Source organism: Corvus brachyrhynchos, unplaced genomic scaffold, assembly GCF_000691975.1.
Source record: "Corvus brachyrhynchos isolate BGI_N302 unplaced genomic scaffold, ASM69197v1 scaffold4, whole genome shotgun sequence".
NCBI lineage: Eukaryota > Metazoa > Chordata > Aves > Passeriformes > Corvidae > Corvus > Corvus brachyrhynchos.
This window is the reverse complement of record NW_008237878.1, coordinates 5,311,415-5,324,904: the sequence shown is the minus strand read 5'-3', so window position 1 is coordinate 5,324,904 and position 13,490 is coordinate 5,311,415. Positions and strand designations below refer to the sequence as shown.

The 13,490-nt window shown below is 46.8% G+C and overlaps 1 protein-coding gene across 1 annotated transcript; it reads right to left on the bottom strand.

Annotated features, from left to right (window-relative positions):
• Positions 1–6,124: 6,124 nt before the first annotated feature.
• On the bottom strand, positions 6,125–13,484 carry IP6K2 (inositol hexakisphosphate kinase 2). Its single transcript, XM_017732505.1, has 5 exons — positions 13,171–13,484; positions 10,804–11,026; positions 9,768–9,943; positions 8,334–8,509; positions 6,125–6,909 (listed from the first exon to the last, which is right to left on the bottom strand). The coding sequence occupies exons 1-5, from the start codon at positions 13,370–13,372 to the stop codon at positions 6,412–6,414; spliced, it is 1,275 nt and encodes a 424-aa protein (XP_017587994.1). The 5' UTR covers positions 13,373–13,484; the 3' UTR covers positions 6,125–6,411.
• Between the last annotated feature and the right edge of the window lie 6 nt (positions 13,485–13,490).

Below are 13,490 nucleotides of genomic sequence, written 5' to 3'. Positions count from 1 at the left end.
GCTGCTGAGGAATCAGCTTTGAATTGCAAGTTCCAGGTGATTTATACTGGACAGGGAGGGGCAGCGAGCAAGGATCCTGCTCTGTCACTTGCAGGTGACTTTTAAAGCTGAACTTGAGACCTCGGGAAATATCACTTGCATCCCTTGCCCTCAGAGCCTTGGGGACTGGGATCACAGTAAGCCATGAAGGGCTCAGCCCAGGCATTGCAGCCCCCACACTCCTGGTTTGTTTTTTTTTTTCTCCAGGGCTGCAGAGGGGAAGCGTTGCACAACAGCACTCATATGATTGGAACACAAACTTGCCAGCTCCACATACACTTATATAATTCTGCACTGTCTGCTCGTCAACACATTGCAAAACAGCAGTGGGATCAATCGCTCTACTTTTAGGTATACAAATATTTTTGCACTTCCACCAGCCCTCTCTGGGTGAAAAGTCATGGGGATGTGAGGTGTTGTGAGGATCCCAGGCCCACAGCTCCGGGGACAGTGTCTTTGCTGTGTCCTGGAGTGACTTGGGGTGTCCATGAGCAGGATGGCCAGGCATTGGGATATCTCTTGGACATGTCCCTATTTCCCAGTGTCCTGACAGCCTTACCTCCTTGAAAACCTCATTAAAGGGCTGTAGATAGGACCCCCCAACTGCACACATCAGCATCGCTTCCAGAATATCTCACCTCTCCAACTACATCTGCTCCCTTAGGGGAGAAGCCCCCAAACCAGTGCTGCCTGCCAGCAGCTGGGAAAGGTGCCCCACCCGGCAGGAGCAAACCCTGCTCCTGCCTCTTGCAAGGAACACAATGATCCGTGCTGAGTCCAAAAACATCAGCGAGGGGCTGCTCTTTTGGCGGCCGTTTCCCCATGGAGCACAATACACGGAGAAGCCGACGCTGCCGGGGCAGTGAGTGGCTCTGGAACTGCTCTGCTCAGCCTGCCTGCGGGGCCGAGCTGCCCGCAGGGCTCCTTGCGCAACCCGTCCTGCACAAAGCCGGGGCTGGCGGCGGCCCAGACCCCTCCTGCGGCCGGAGGAAGGAGCAGCCAGTGCCTGCCAACAGCTGCACTTCCTAGAAACGAAGAAGACAGAAGGTCGGGAGAGTTGAGGGATGGTGGAGGGGGGCCGGGGGATGCTGCGGGAAGGATTGAGGCGCTGCAGCTTACAAGGCGAGCAGCACACAGCCCAGCCTGCCCTGTAGCTTCTCTTCAGGAAAACAAGTTCTTTGGCTTCACACAGCAGCTCCCTGTTCTTTGTTAAACTCCGCTCGCGTCCAGACCTGATGAGCCCCTTGCCAGCCCATGCACTCTGTGGGCCGGCACGGCCCCTTCCCAGCTCTCCCCGCTGGGGCAACCAACTCTGCAGGCTCCAATGCCGTGCTGCGGGAACGAGCGGGCGAGGACAATATCACTTTCTCTGCCTCCAACACGGTAGCCAGGCAGAAGGCATTCGGAGGGTGAGGGATGTGGCGGGCAGGGGTAAGGTGCTTGGCAGCGAGAGCACCACTCCCTGGGCTCCCCACGCCGTCCTTCCAGCCGCAAGGCTGCCGGGTGAAGGAGACTCCTGGCTTCACGTCTCCAAGCAAAACAATGCTGCCTTGCCCAACATCATCCTGCTCACATTCTGTCCTCGTTGCACGTGGGAAGAGCTGCAAAGCAAGGGGTTGCCTGGGGTGCAGCAGTGGATCCCGGCTCTGCGGGCTGCAGGACCGCCTCTGCTTCCCTTTCAAAGAGAAATTGAAAAGAACTCCACGGGGCCAACGCAGCCTGTCACAGCTAAGCTGGTGGGGACACTGCTATGGTGCAAACCCAAGAAAGAGAAGACAGAGCCCATCACCTCATCTGGAGCTGGCAGCCCAGCATGGCAGGCACCAACCTCCACCGTGTGAGGATGCTGCCAGTGTCACCCTTTGCTACCCATATGGTTTCTGGGGCAGGAGGGACAGGGACAATGGCCCTGCTTGCATCCTTTCCGTGAGGGGGAGCCCTGGGCTGGTGGGTGGGTGCAGCGGGCCCTAGCGAGCAGGTGAGGGGTGCTGGGACAGGGATCCTCACTGATTGAACAGGGTGCTCACTCTGGTGGGAGTTGTCTCCAGGGTTTGCTCTGCTCTCATTCAGCTGTCTGAATTACAGGCGGTGAACAAAGGCCAGGCAATAGAGGGTGGGGGGACGCCCCTTAGCCAACCCTCATTTCCATACAATTGAAGGAAGGTGGCTTTGCTCCCAGCCAGGGACACAAGCTATTCATTCCCTGCCCCCTCTGCCCTGCCCTACATGCTTCCAAGGCTTGGGCACCACTGGAGCTGGCCACAGGGCAGTGCAGGACCCTCACCCTGTGCTGAGGATGGATCCATGCACAGGATGGACAGACAGTGGCCCCCAGCCCCACTACAGCATCACTAGTTTTGTTAATGTCCAGTTACACAAACTTAAGCCCACCACCATTAGAAACAGGGAAGGCACAGCTGCCGGGCCACACAGAGCACCCGCTAGCTCCAGTAGTGGGTGCCACAGAGGCATCAGGGCATCACTCTGCCCCTGTGCACTGAGAGCCACCGTGTCCCCAGTGGCTCGGGTCTGAGCCCTTTGCACGCCCAGGGCCATAGAGTGAACCATTCTCCCCTGGGCAGGGAGCACAGCAACTTCGGGCTGCTGCCCTGTGAGATGTCATTGCTTGGCCACAAGGAAATACTTTGTTCTCGCTCCATAAGAGGCATTTGTGTGTCCCTCCCCACTGGCATAGACCCAGCTCAGGGGAAGAAGTCCAGCAGCTACTCAAGAGGCAGCAGCACAGGATGGGACAGTGCAGGGACAAAGGTGCCCCCTCCTTCAGCAAGGCCAGGGGCTGTCCCCTGCCTCTTCTTGCTTCTGCCCTTCCCAGCCCCAGTGCCAGAGAAGCCACCTACCAAAACATCCTGGCAGGTCCACAGACCACCACTCAGCCCCCACCTCAGTCCCCAGTGCCCTGCCAGCAAGGCAGAGCTCAATTCACTGGAGAAACCAGTGCTAGCTGCAGGAATGTGTTTCATCTCTAGCCAGCTGATGCGTGGCAATTCCCATCAGCCACCCCAGTTTTAGGCTAGAAATGACCTATTTATGTAAGGCAAGCTCCCCACAAGCCTGGGGCTGCCTGTAGGGACAGCCATGGGAAAGCAGGAGCAGGTTCCTGGGGACCTGGACCCAGCCTAGACCATGTGCTCTCACCCAGCCCCTGCAAAGCCACCGGTGCAGAGTCAGGCCCAGCACACTGCAGCCACCCTGGGCGATGGTCCTGCTAGGGCAGGGCTGGCAGGAAAAGGTGGGTCTTCTCCAAAGCATCAGGAAGCAGACAGGGAGGAGACCAGACACAGGGGAGCCTTGAGGAACAGGGACGTGCGCTCAGCATCCTCCTCCATGGAGCAGAGGCTGCAGAAACTACAGAATGGGGGGTCCCTGCCAGGCTGTCCCAGCTCCTGACCCCCATCCCAGCAGCAGGGCTGCTCTGGGGAGGTGCCTCTCACATGGCGCAGGGCCCCCCAGGACCGATCAGGGAGCCAACCCAGCTGCCCCTCCCCAGTGCTTCTCTCCTGCTGGCACAACCAGTGCAGAGGAAAGCTCACTGCCCAGGGAGGACCAGAGCTGTTGGGAGCCATGCTCAGAGCATGCGCAGGAACAAAAAAAGCCCTCGGGTCTATTCCCCAGCCCAGCTGCTGCTCTCCCATTATTCCATCACTCTGTCGTTTGCCATGGGCCATGAGGCAGGTGACCACAAACACTCTCCACAACCCTAAACCCTGCTCATCCCACTCGTGTCCCCCAGGAAGCCCAGGCTCGGGGGGAGGGTAGCATGGCCATTTACAGGGACTGTGGGAACCCTGTTCCCGCCCCAGCTGTTGGCAGTTACACAACTGCCTTTCCACAAACAAGGAATTTCTCTGAGGGATCTGTGCAGAGCAGCATGGAAAGAAAACAAACCTGCTCTTGAACTTTGCAAGATAACATGCCATTTAGAGGTACGTGCACATGGGTTGCCCCCTTTTTAACCTTCGAGGATGTGGCTCAAGCGAGGGATTTTTCCTCCTGACGTTTTGCTCCTACATACCTCAAAGTAACTAATGAAAAAGGTCTTCACTGTCCCTGCTCCCCCACTCCCAGCTGCTGCAGCCCAGGAAATTCCCAACCACATTGTTACTTTGCAGCACTGGCACAGCATCTCTTAATCCTTGGACAATATTAGCAAAAGGGTTTTAGCAGTGCTGGCCTGAGCCCACAAGGGCAGGTCCCTCCACCTTCCTACAGCAGCACCAACCACACCTGGGGGCTTGCTATTATTCTATATGGACCCCCAAGTGCTCCAGGTCTGGCTGCTGACACCATACTGCTGAAATCACATCTGGACGGAGCTTACCCCGCTGGCAGTGTTTCTGCAGCTCCCTGCCTGTACCCAGGGCCGTGGCTGCAGGCAGCAAAACAAAGAGGGTTTGTTCTGGAGGCAGCTTGCATCAGAGCAAATGTGATTGTTCTCATCGGATTTTATGAATTCCCTCCAGAGTTCCTACGTAACACAAGTACATTAGGGCACTTTATCCCTGCTAATTTCAGACTACAAAGTCAAATCATGTATCAGATGAATCTGCACAGGGAGGCTTGTTCATAAGTAGCAGCAATGACAGGCGACCACAGTGCCTGCCAAGAGACTCGTCATTAGCTCATTAGCAGAGGACATCACATCCTAAACTGGAGAACTGAAAAGGAAACATCACCTTGCAGCCATGGCCCCGCTCCTTGTGCTGGGCACATCTTGGGAACAGCAGGCAGTAGTGCTGCTCATCAGTGCTGAAGGCATTTTGCAGTTGAGATGCCAAGAATAAGTAGCCCCATCCTCCCCCCTTGCCCAAAGCTTTTTGCAGCCAGTGCCAGGAGCTCTGCAGGGGCTGCTCACAGGGCCCCATCAGCTGCACTCAGCACTAGTCTTACCCAGGAGCAACACACAGCCTGTTCAGGCTGGACAAGCCAATCTCCAGACAAAACAGCCCATATGCTGGCATATAATAGTGAAGTGACTGCAAGATGTAGAAATACCTGTTTTACACCAAAATCAGTTGGTGCCTGAGCACTGTGCAACAACACAAACCCAAACGAAAACCAAACAAAAACCCCCCACCCACAAACTCATGTATAAGCAAAGGTAAAAAACTTCTTTAAAAAGTACAAAGGAGCACAGGAGAGCCATCAGAGACTTTGATCAGGAGAACTTGATAGCAACTGCCAGGGAATATGAAACTGAAGCTGCAGGGCTACAGCCAGCTGAAGAGGGTGACCTTCCACGAGCAGATCTGCAGCCTTCCTGTCACATCCCACCTCTCCTCTCCTAAGCAAGCCTGCAGGCAAAGTATGGGCCAGGGAGATGATCCACCTGACTCTTCTGCACAGACTGACTCCTTCATTCTGATTATCCCCACATTTACCTCAGCACTTCCACACCCATTTTTCTCTTGCACTATCATGATGACGTACAAGCCTCACAAGGAGAGAAGTCATTTAGATAAATAAATGCTCCTCTTAAAAGAACCGTTGGCTTACTCTTTCAGTTACTCACTACCCTCTCACTTCCCGATGCTTCCTTCCTGTTTGTCCCAAGAAAGATTTTAAGCTGCTTAAGGTACTTTTCAGGCTTGGCAGGTCTGCCCTGGTTGCTGCCGTTGCAGCTAATCCTGTACAAGTTTTACACGTTTTGCCCTAGCTTAGGTTAAATAACATCTATAGCTCTCTAGAAATAGGTTACACAGCATGAGATCTAGTTACAAGGCCCTGGAACAAGAAATAGGTTGTTGATTTCAAGAGCAAGTTCTCAGTGATCAGTCCTCACTCTGGCTGGAAGGGACCTCTGGAGGCCTCTCAGAAGCTGTCTTTACCCTGTCTACACAGACCCTGTTGTCTTAGCCTCTCCTCAAAGGGAAGGTGTTTGGGCCTGCCAGCTCAGCAGCTGCTGGGCTTGCTTATCACTCTTGACAGGAGGCCCAGGACAGACGCGCCATCCCACAGGTGGTCTCATGAGGCAGGTAAGCCTTGCTGTTCATATGCTGCTTCTGCATTACACCAGAGATCTGAGCTTCATCTCCTCCTCAGGCACCAGCAACAACAGAAGCATCACTTACAATGAACAAAAAGAATTTTATTGGAACATATACACACAGGGATAACAGAGGTATCTGAGTAATCAAATATGGAATGTTTAAGAAAGTTAAAATAAATAAGGATACCAAGTTTTGCCAGTGCTAGGTCCAGCACCAATGTAAGTAAATGCCCTCTGAACAAGTCTGACTCTGACAGGACCGTCCCTGCAGAGCCTGTAAAGATTCCTACCACCAGAAAGTGGCCAATAATTTTGGAATACAAACAGTCACAATAGTGCTTTCTACTGATGTGCATTCACACTGTTTATTCGCTACTTTCGTCTCTTATTTCTTTAATAATATCTATTAAATTCTGGAGTCCAAAAACATAACCTGTGTCTTGGCCCTCATGCACCACACTATCTTCACCATAGTACTTGCAGGTTGTGTGGGCAAAGTCTATCATGCGGACATCGACAGTACTGGCAGTTGGTTTGTAGGCATAGGCTCCTGCTGACTCATCTGAAGATTCCTCTGAAAGGTCCTCTAGGTCCTCGGGGTCCGAGTCAACGGCAACTTCCTGCCTTTCCTTCCCATCATAAATGATCAGCAAGGAGCTGGAATAGAAGCGGTAAGACTCCTGTTTCTCCAGCACAGACTTGAGTTCAGTAAGTTTTTTAATAACGGACTCAAAGAGTTCCCTGCGCAGGTATTTGCCGTTATGAAAGAACTGGTAAAGTGCTTCTTTGAATCCTTGGACTGAGAGTTTTCTTCCATGGTATTTGTTCATGAACATCAGCTGGCCAGTGCCTGCCTGGTAGACCTGCATATACAAACACAGGACAAGAAAAAAGGAATAGTTAAAATTGCTGGTACACTGACACCAAAGCCTTGAGGGAACATAAAAAAAATTTAAGAACTAAAAAAGCATGCTCCTTAAAGCTTTTACAAGATGACATACTACTCTCTAAAACTGCTCTTGCACAATTACAGAAACTGCTATCAACAGATCCAGCAGCGCCTGTGCAACTGAGAGGAAGTGGAAAATTCCTTCAGTTTAGATTTAAGTTTTCCACCCAGCATGTAAGAATGAGGACTGGAAATGAGATTAGGAAAGCTGCAGCCAAGATCTCCAAAGTTAAGCTACAGCTTGTACCACAGCCACTCATTCAGCTCATTACCTGCCTCTGCTCTAGGATGTTGATTCCCAGCATGCTGAGATCTGAGTGACAGCAAACATTCCTATCCAAAACTAAGGTGTACCCCATAATCATCTGTACCTAAAGAAGTCAGAGGTGCTCCTGCAGGAAGGTTATTTCCTATAGAAGAGTGGTCTATAGTTCAATAATGCCTAAACATGTAGGTCAAGAAAGGATTGCAGGTGCTTCCAAAGTTCCTCTTTGTTTTCCAGCCCAGATCAACACTGGAAAGTGAACAAGGGCCATGCCACACTCAAATCCCAGCACACTGTGGTTAGAAGTGCAGCTCCCACACTTTCATTTCTGCCTCATGTTTTTCTCTGAAGTTGAACAGTGAGCCGAACACCACACATGCCAATAGGCGTGCTGTGGAACAAGTCCTAGCAAACAACTGCTAGCATTCCTGGAATCTATTGGATGGGTGGAGAGAGGCTTCAGAAAAAAACTCAAACACAAACATGTTGTTTCCCATTTGTCACTCCAGGAATACAGAAACAAGTAAACAAAAAATTCAGGTGAAAGTCCACACAATGTCTCCTCATCTGGCAACAAGTCTTATTAAATTTACCAAGCACTTCTTTCCTGCACTTTGCAACAAGTCTACTTCATGCAGAGAATGATCTGTGGCTTTTCAGAGTTACAGAACAGAACTGAACTGATTGCTTCTTAATATTTTGACAGATTTCCATGTCCTTCATTTTAAAATGCATATAACTGGCCCTCCTTGTAACCGTTCCCTATGCTACACTGAAATGTTAATTGGATCAGTAGTTTTAACAGTTTTGAACTGCTGATATGGTGCAGGAGGCTGTTTGTGTGTTCAGAGCCTGCACTCAACTCGTGCAGAGCGTGGGCTGCAGGTTGCTCCTGCAGATGCTGCCACCTCCAACTGATCAGTGATACTTAAAAGCCTCACTCCCCTCTGTGAGGGAAACGAAGCACAGCAGCTCAAGGGTAACAGCTTGTGGCATGACTACATAAACCCAAAACTCCACTAACAGAAATAGGTGCAAGTCTGCTGGCCACACGTGATGAGTTCTGCTCTCACCTGCATGCCACAGACTCGCACTCCAATCACAGCTGAGGTGCTCTGCTGACACTTGCGGATCTGATTTGCCTTCTTCTCCTCAGACGCGTCGTCGCCGTGCTGCCGGGTCCCCATCTTCAGGTCCAGCACACACGGAACCTCGTAGCGAGACGTCAGGTTCTCCAGCAAAATGAATTCTGAGCAGTTAAGGAACAAGCCTCACAATGAGGAATACAGGTTTTAAAAACATTACCTCAGATTTTATAGTGCCTCACTCTTAACTTTAAGCATACCCGAAACATGCCTAGTATAAAGTAATCTATCAAAAATTACAGTGACATAAATTTAGATGCCCACTCTGCTTTAAGCCAGTTCCACCTTTACTGGTCTCTAGATACTAGTGAATTTTCACATTAAGTGAAAACCAAAAGCAATCAGGGTTATAAAGAAACATAACGTGGCAGCTGACTTTGAATTATGAAATATTTCCTGTCTAGCAAGAGATTTTTTTTTTCTATGGGAAATGAAGATTTTGTGTGTTTGTGTTATCACTCAAAATCAGTGAAGCATTTTCATACCATCTTTACAACTTTAAAACATCTGTATTAACACTGTTCCAAAGATAACACACACTTCTTAGGCAACTGAATAATCATCTACAGTGAAATGGTGAGGGTACCAGCCAAAAAAAATCCTTTCTATCTATTTGATCATTTATTAGTCATAGATGTTTCAGTAATCCATCACCGAAACTCCTCACACATGAGAAATTTGTTTACCTCAGTATTTAGATATTATTACTTTTGCAGGATGTATCAGTTGCATCCAAGCCTACAGCTTGGATAGAATGCTCAGGGTGGAGATGTTTGCCTATGGTTCCCACAGCACAAAACCAATGTGCTTCAGCTTTCATGGATTCAATCAGATTTTTGTTTCTCATGCTCCAATCCTACATGACTGTTTATATTCAACTTCTCTTAAAGCTCATTAAAAAGAGGCTACTAGAAGCAGAACACTCCAGGCACTGGAACATCCTCTGTATTTAAGAAACTGATGAAAAGGGAAAAAGGACACTGGTTTTTAAGATCACCAGTATCAAAACAGTAGTAAAAAGCGAGAGAACTCTTCTCCTTTGAAAGCTTTCACTAGAAACTGTTCTTGTGAAAGACACCAAACACAGTATGCTGTAAAACCTGTCCACTAGCTAACCCACAATGTGAAGATTTTAATTCAGTTCTCTGAATTTCCTAGCTTAGGTAGTTTGTTACATGCTGGAAAAGCCCATTTCTAGAAAGTGCTGGCAAACCCTTCAAAGATGCCAAATAAATCACAGCTTCAGAGAGTCTCTCAGGACTGCAGTTAAGCCTGCTCTGTACTCTTATCTGCAATGTTGAAGAAATAAAAGGCACAGCCCTACTCATTGCATTGTTATGAGGTACTTTCAGGAAAGGATACTATATTGATTTCGGTGCTTGGCGTTTTCCTTCATCCGCTGTAACTGTTGCTGGTGACATTTCATGCTCCAAGGATTATGGTGTTTAAACTGAGAACTGACATTTCCTTTTTTCTCTACAGTGTAATACAAGACTTCAGATTTCTTCAGCCACTCAAATTCTTCCTCCAGTTTGTGACTAGAAAAACAGAACAAAGTAGCAAACTATAAGTCAAGTGGAAAAATAAGCTCTTGAAGAGGGGTTGGCAATGGATTTAACTTTACAAGCTATTTTGCTCACTTTCATTAATAGAAGCAAAAGCTTTATTTTCCTCTCTGTGCAAGTGGACAAGATGCCCATGACCAGTATTTCAATCATTATAAAGCTACCTCCATACTAATATAAATTAGCATATAGCCAAATGTCACAGAACCTGCAGTAATTCTACTTATATATCCTTTACCTGTGTGAATGACTTCTGTGAAGTAATACAAGAGGTAGTGATGCACTTTAAGGCTTATCCTTAGCTAAGGTCACTGCTTTTAACACATCACATCACAGCCCACAGTTTATGGTGAGCACAATTAATAGAAATGAACAAGGGTAAAAATGTCATTAACAGGGATAAAGCAGGATTCCTAACAAAGTATGCCATATATAGTAGCACTTAAATACATTTGGGGTTGCAAGGGCTTTTTTTAAACTATTGTTCTTCTGCAGGCGAGTCAATGTTTTTTGTTTGTTTGTAGGGGTTGTTTTTTTGTGGCTGGGGGGTTTTTTTGTTTGTTTTGTGGTTTTTTTTTTCTGTTTCTGAAGCTTCAAAAGTAACACTGGGAAACCTGTTTCAACTGACCACAGCAGTAAAAAATGAAAAGACTCAACATGCTACTGAGGGCTAAGGACACACTAGTTTCACTAGTGAATCTGTCTGCACTGAAGAGGCCAGGAAAAGCAAAATAAACAAGAGAAGAAAAGAAAATGAAAGCAAAGGAGTTCTGGAGAATTCTCGAGACCAGAATTTGACAGCAAAGAAAAAAAAAAAAAAAATCAAAATTTACCTTTTCATTTTTTCCTCTTTCCTGTGCTGCCGGACCCATTCCTTAGACATCTTCTCATTTTCTAACAACATAGTCTTTTTGTTAGTCCACCGCAATAGCTTACTTTTGGGTTCACAGTCAGAGTTATCTAAGTTTTCTAAGTTATCGTGGTCCCCATTTAATGGATATGCTATTAGACATAAGTTTCCATCTTCATCCTCTTCAAAGCTCACTGACACCACACCTGAAGAGAAAAAGCACCCAGACAGTTATGAATTGCTCAAGTGACAAGCAAGCCTTTTAGAACACAGTATTTTACACTAAGAATACAGCAACTTTATTTTTTCTCTTACCCCAGTCCTTAGTTTCTATCTTGCCACAGGCCAAACCTCATCTGCCAACCTAACAAATATCAAAAGAGCTAGACAAAAATGACACCTCACAAAAGACAATTTATCATGTTGACAAAACAATGATACAAAAAGGTAATTTTCTCTCTCTGAGGCAGTCAAGTAACAATCAAATAATAACAGGACACAATTTCAATTAATAAAATTTTTTATTAATTAAAAAAAACTCCTGACTGGTCTGATTCTAAGTGAGATGTAAAACATTTGTTAACATCTTGCAGTGAAAAGTGACTTGCACAAAAAAAACTCACACCAAAAACTTTTTAAATTTTGCATGACAGCAAAGCAAAAAGCACTTATCCAAACAATATTTGGTTATTAGATCCCCAAGGGAAAGGAAAGATGTGCAAGGAGAGCAAAACAAGGGAAATGTCACATTACAACAGAAACTAGTCCAAAAGCTTCCATTTAGAATCACCATGTTTAATTATACATTTTCTTCTATTTTTTGGAATTTATTTTATTGATACTGGTTATGCAGCAATCTTGTGGAATAAGTAACAAAAATGCAATACAAAGCAAATCTGTTTGTGGTACAGAAACACTGTGAACCTCAAAAGCATTTTTTTCTCCTCATCCTCTAGAGCACTGCATTGCATTTTAGGAGTCTTAGTGAAGCACTGACAGATGTGCCCAGTGCTACACAAACAAGTCTCAGGGGTTAATGGAGAAGCCATAACAATTGTATTAATTGTTTTTTGTTTTCCAGTCCCCTATTTCAGATCAATCAGTCTGCACAGTTCTTGCAGCTCATCACTAGCTAGGGGAGAGGGCTCAGTGAGAGACGGAACTTCCAAGCTGGGCAGGCAGCTCCCAGACCTGCAGTGGCTGGGGCAGGGAGAGCAGAAACTGACAGTCCCGCTGTCACAAAGGAAAGAACAATGGGAAAAAGGGTGGGGGAGCCAGCTAGCAAACGACTTCTTTGCCTTTACTCTGGAAAAAAATCCAGAAGTGGACCAAGTGAGGCCCCTTCCCCCTAAATCCCTCCCCATACTTCCCAGAGCGCCACATACACTAGTACAATTGTTCTGTTACATTTTGAAAAGTATCATTCAAATATCAGATTTTCTTCCAGTCCAACAGAACTTGTAATTAGACATGGCAAAAAGTCTCTGTAAAGGAGCAGGATATATTAACTGTGAAACATCTCTGAAGTCTTCCATCACTTCCACAAACAGAACACAAAACTTCATCACCATCATGGTTGTTAAAATCAATGTGCTTTAAAAAGCAACTCCATTTTTAAAAAGTGCTTCAGACATATTATTTATTAATCATCAGGCAGCAATTGATGGAATAGGAGAGAGAAAAAGAAGTATTCCTGTTAACTAGTGCAATTCTTAGGAGAACTGGAATTTCCACTCCTACATAACTTCTGACTCAGCCTCATCATGGCAACTTGATCCTTGCCTACCTAAATGCCAGGAATTTTCATTTCCTAAATGGCAGAAATAACACTGCAAGTATTCAACAAGACACCTTACTGGCATATACTTAGTGTGATCAAAATGAAAGTCAGAGGAGAAATCAAAGCACAAAAGAGACTACAACTAAGCTTACACAAAACACTATTATCCAACCTTACCAAATCCCTTGTAAACAAACATTAAACAAGTGGCAAAAAAAAAAAAGAAAAAAGAAAAAAAAATGAATTAAAAATCCACCAAAAAAAAAAGCAGCAGATAATTACTGAAAATATTCTCAAGCTGTTAGCTACTTACCTGTGCCTAAGGGAGATATATGGGCTATCACCAGCAGAGCTGCTCTACTCTAATGCTGTTAGTCAGCCCAAACACCAACTTGGCAAGCATTTCCAGCCTGCATCTCCACAGCCTGCCTCAGACAACATCAAAATACGTGAAAAAAACCCCTAAAATCTCTTCCACACAGAAGAGATTTCAGAGAAAACAGAGAGCACAGCACACTTGCATTTACAGAAACGAAAAGCCCAACCCCATTCAGAGGTTTGGTAACTTACCCTCATACTGTGGAGTGAATTTACGCATTTCTGTTGGGAGAGTCTCATAGAACTGGTGTTCTCTCTGAATAAGGGGTTTACAGATGGTCTTGTCATTAAACCGAAGGACACAGGAGTGTCCTCCAACTTGGTGGACAAAAGGCTCGAGCAGGACTCCCTTGGAATAGTGCTCCACTTCCATAGCTCCAAATGCTGGGCTCATCCTTGTAGCACATTAGACAGAGGAAGGCGACAGTAGTGAAGGCAGTTCAGAGCCTGAAGCCTCCGAGAACCGCGGGTGTTTACTCTGATTCAAAAGTCTGTTAAGGCAAACACAAGAG

Bases quoted from the DNA above. Each gene is read 5' to 3' on its own strand.
- IP6K2 (XM_017732505.1), bottom strand. From the start codon at position 13,372: ATGAGCCCAGCATTTGGAGCTATGGAAGTGGAGCACTATTCCAAGGGA. The intron at 9,944-10,803 runs GTAAATTTTGAT...CTGTTTTTCTAG, and splicing joins AAAGAGGAAAAAATGAAAAG to TCACAAACTGGAGGAAGAAT. The intron at 6,910-8,333 runs GTGAGAGCAGAA...TTGTATATGCAG, and splicing joins TGCGAGTCTGTGGCATGCAG to GTCTACCAGGCAGGCACTGG.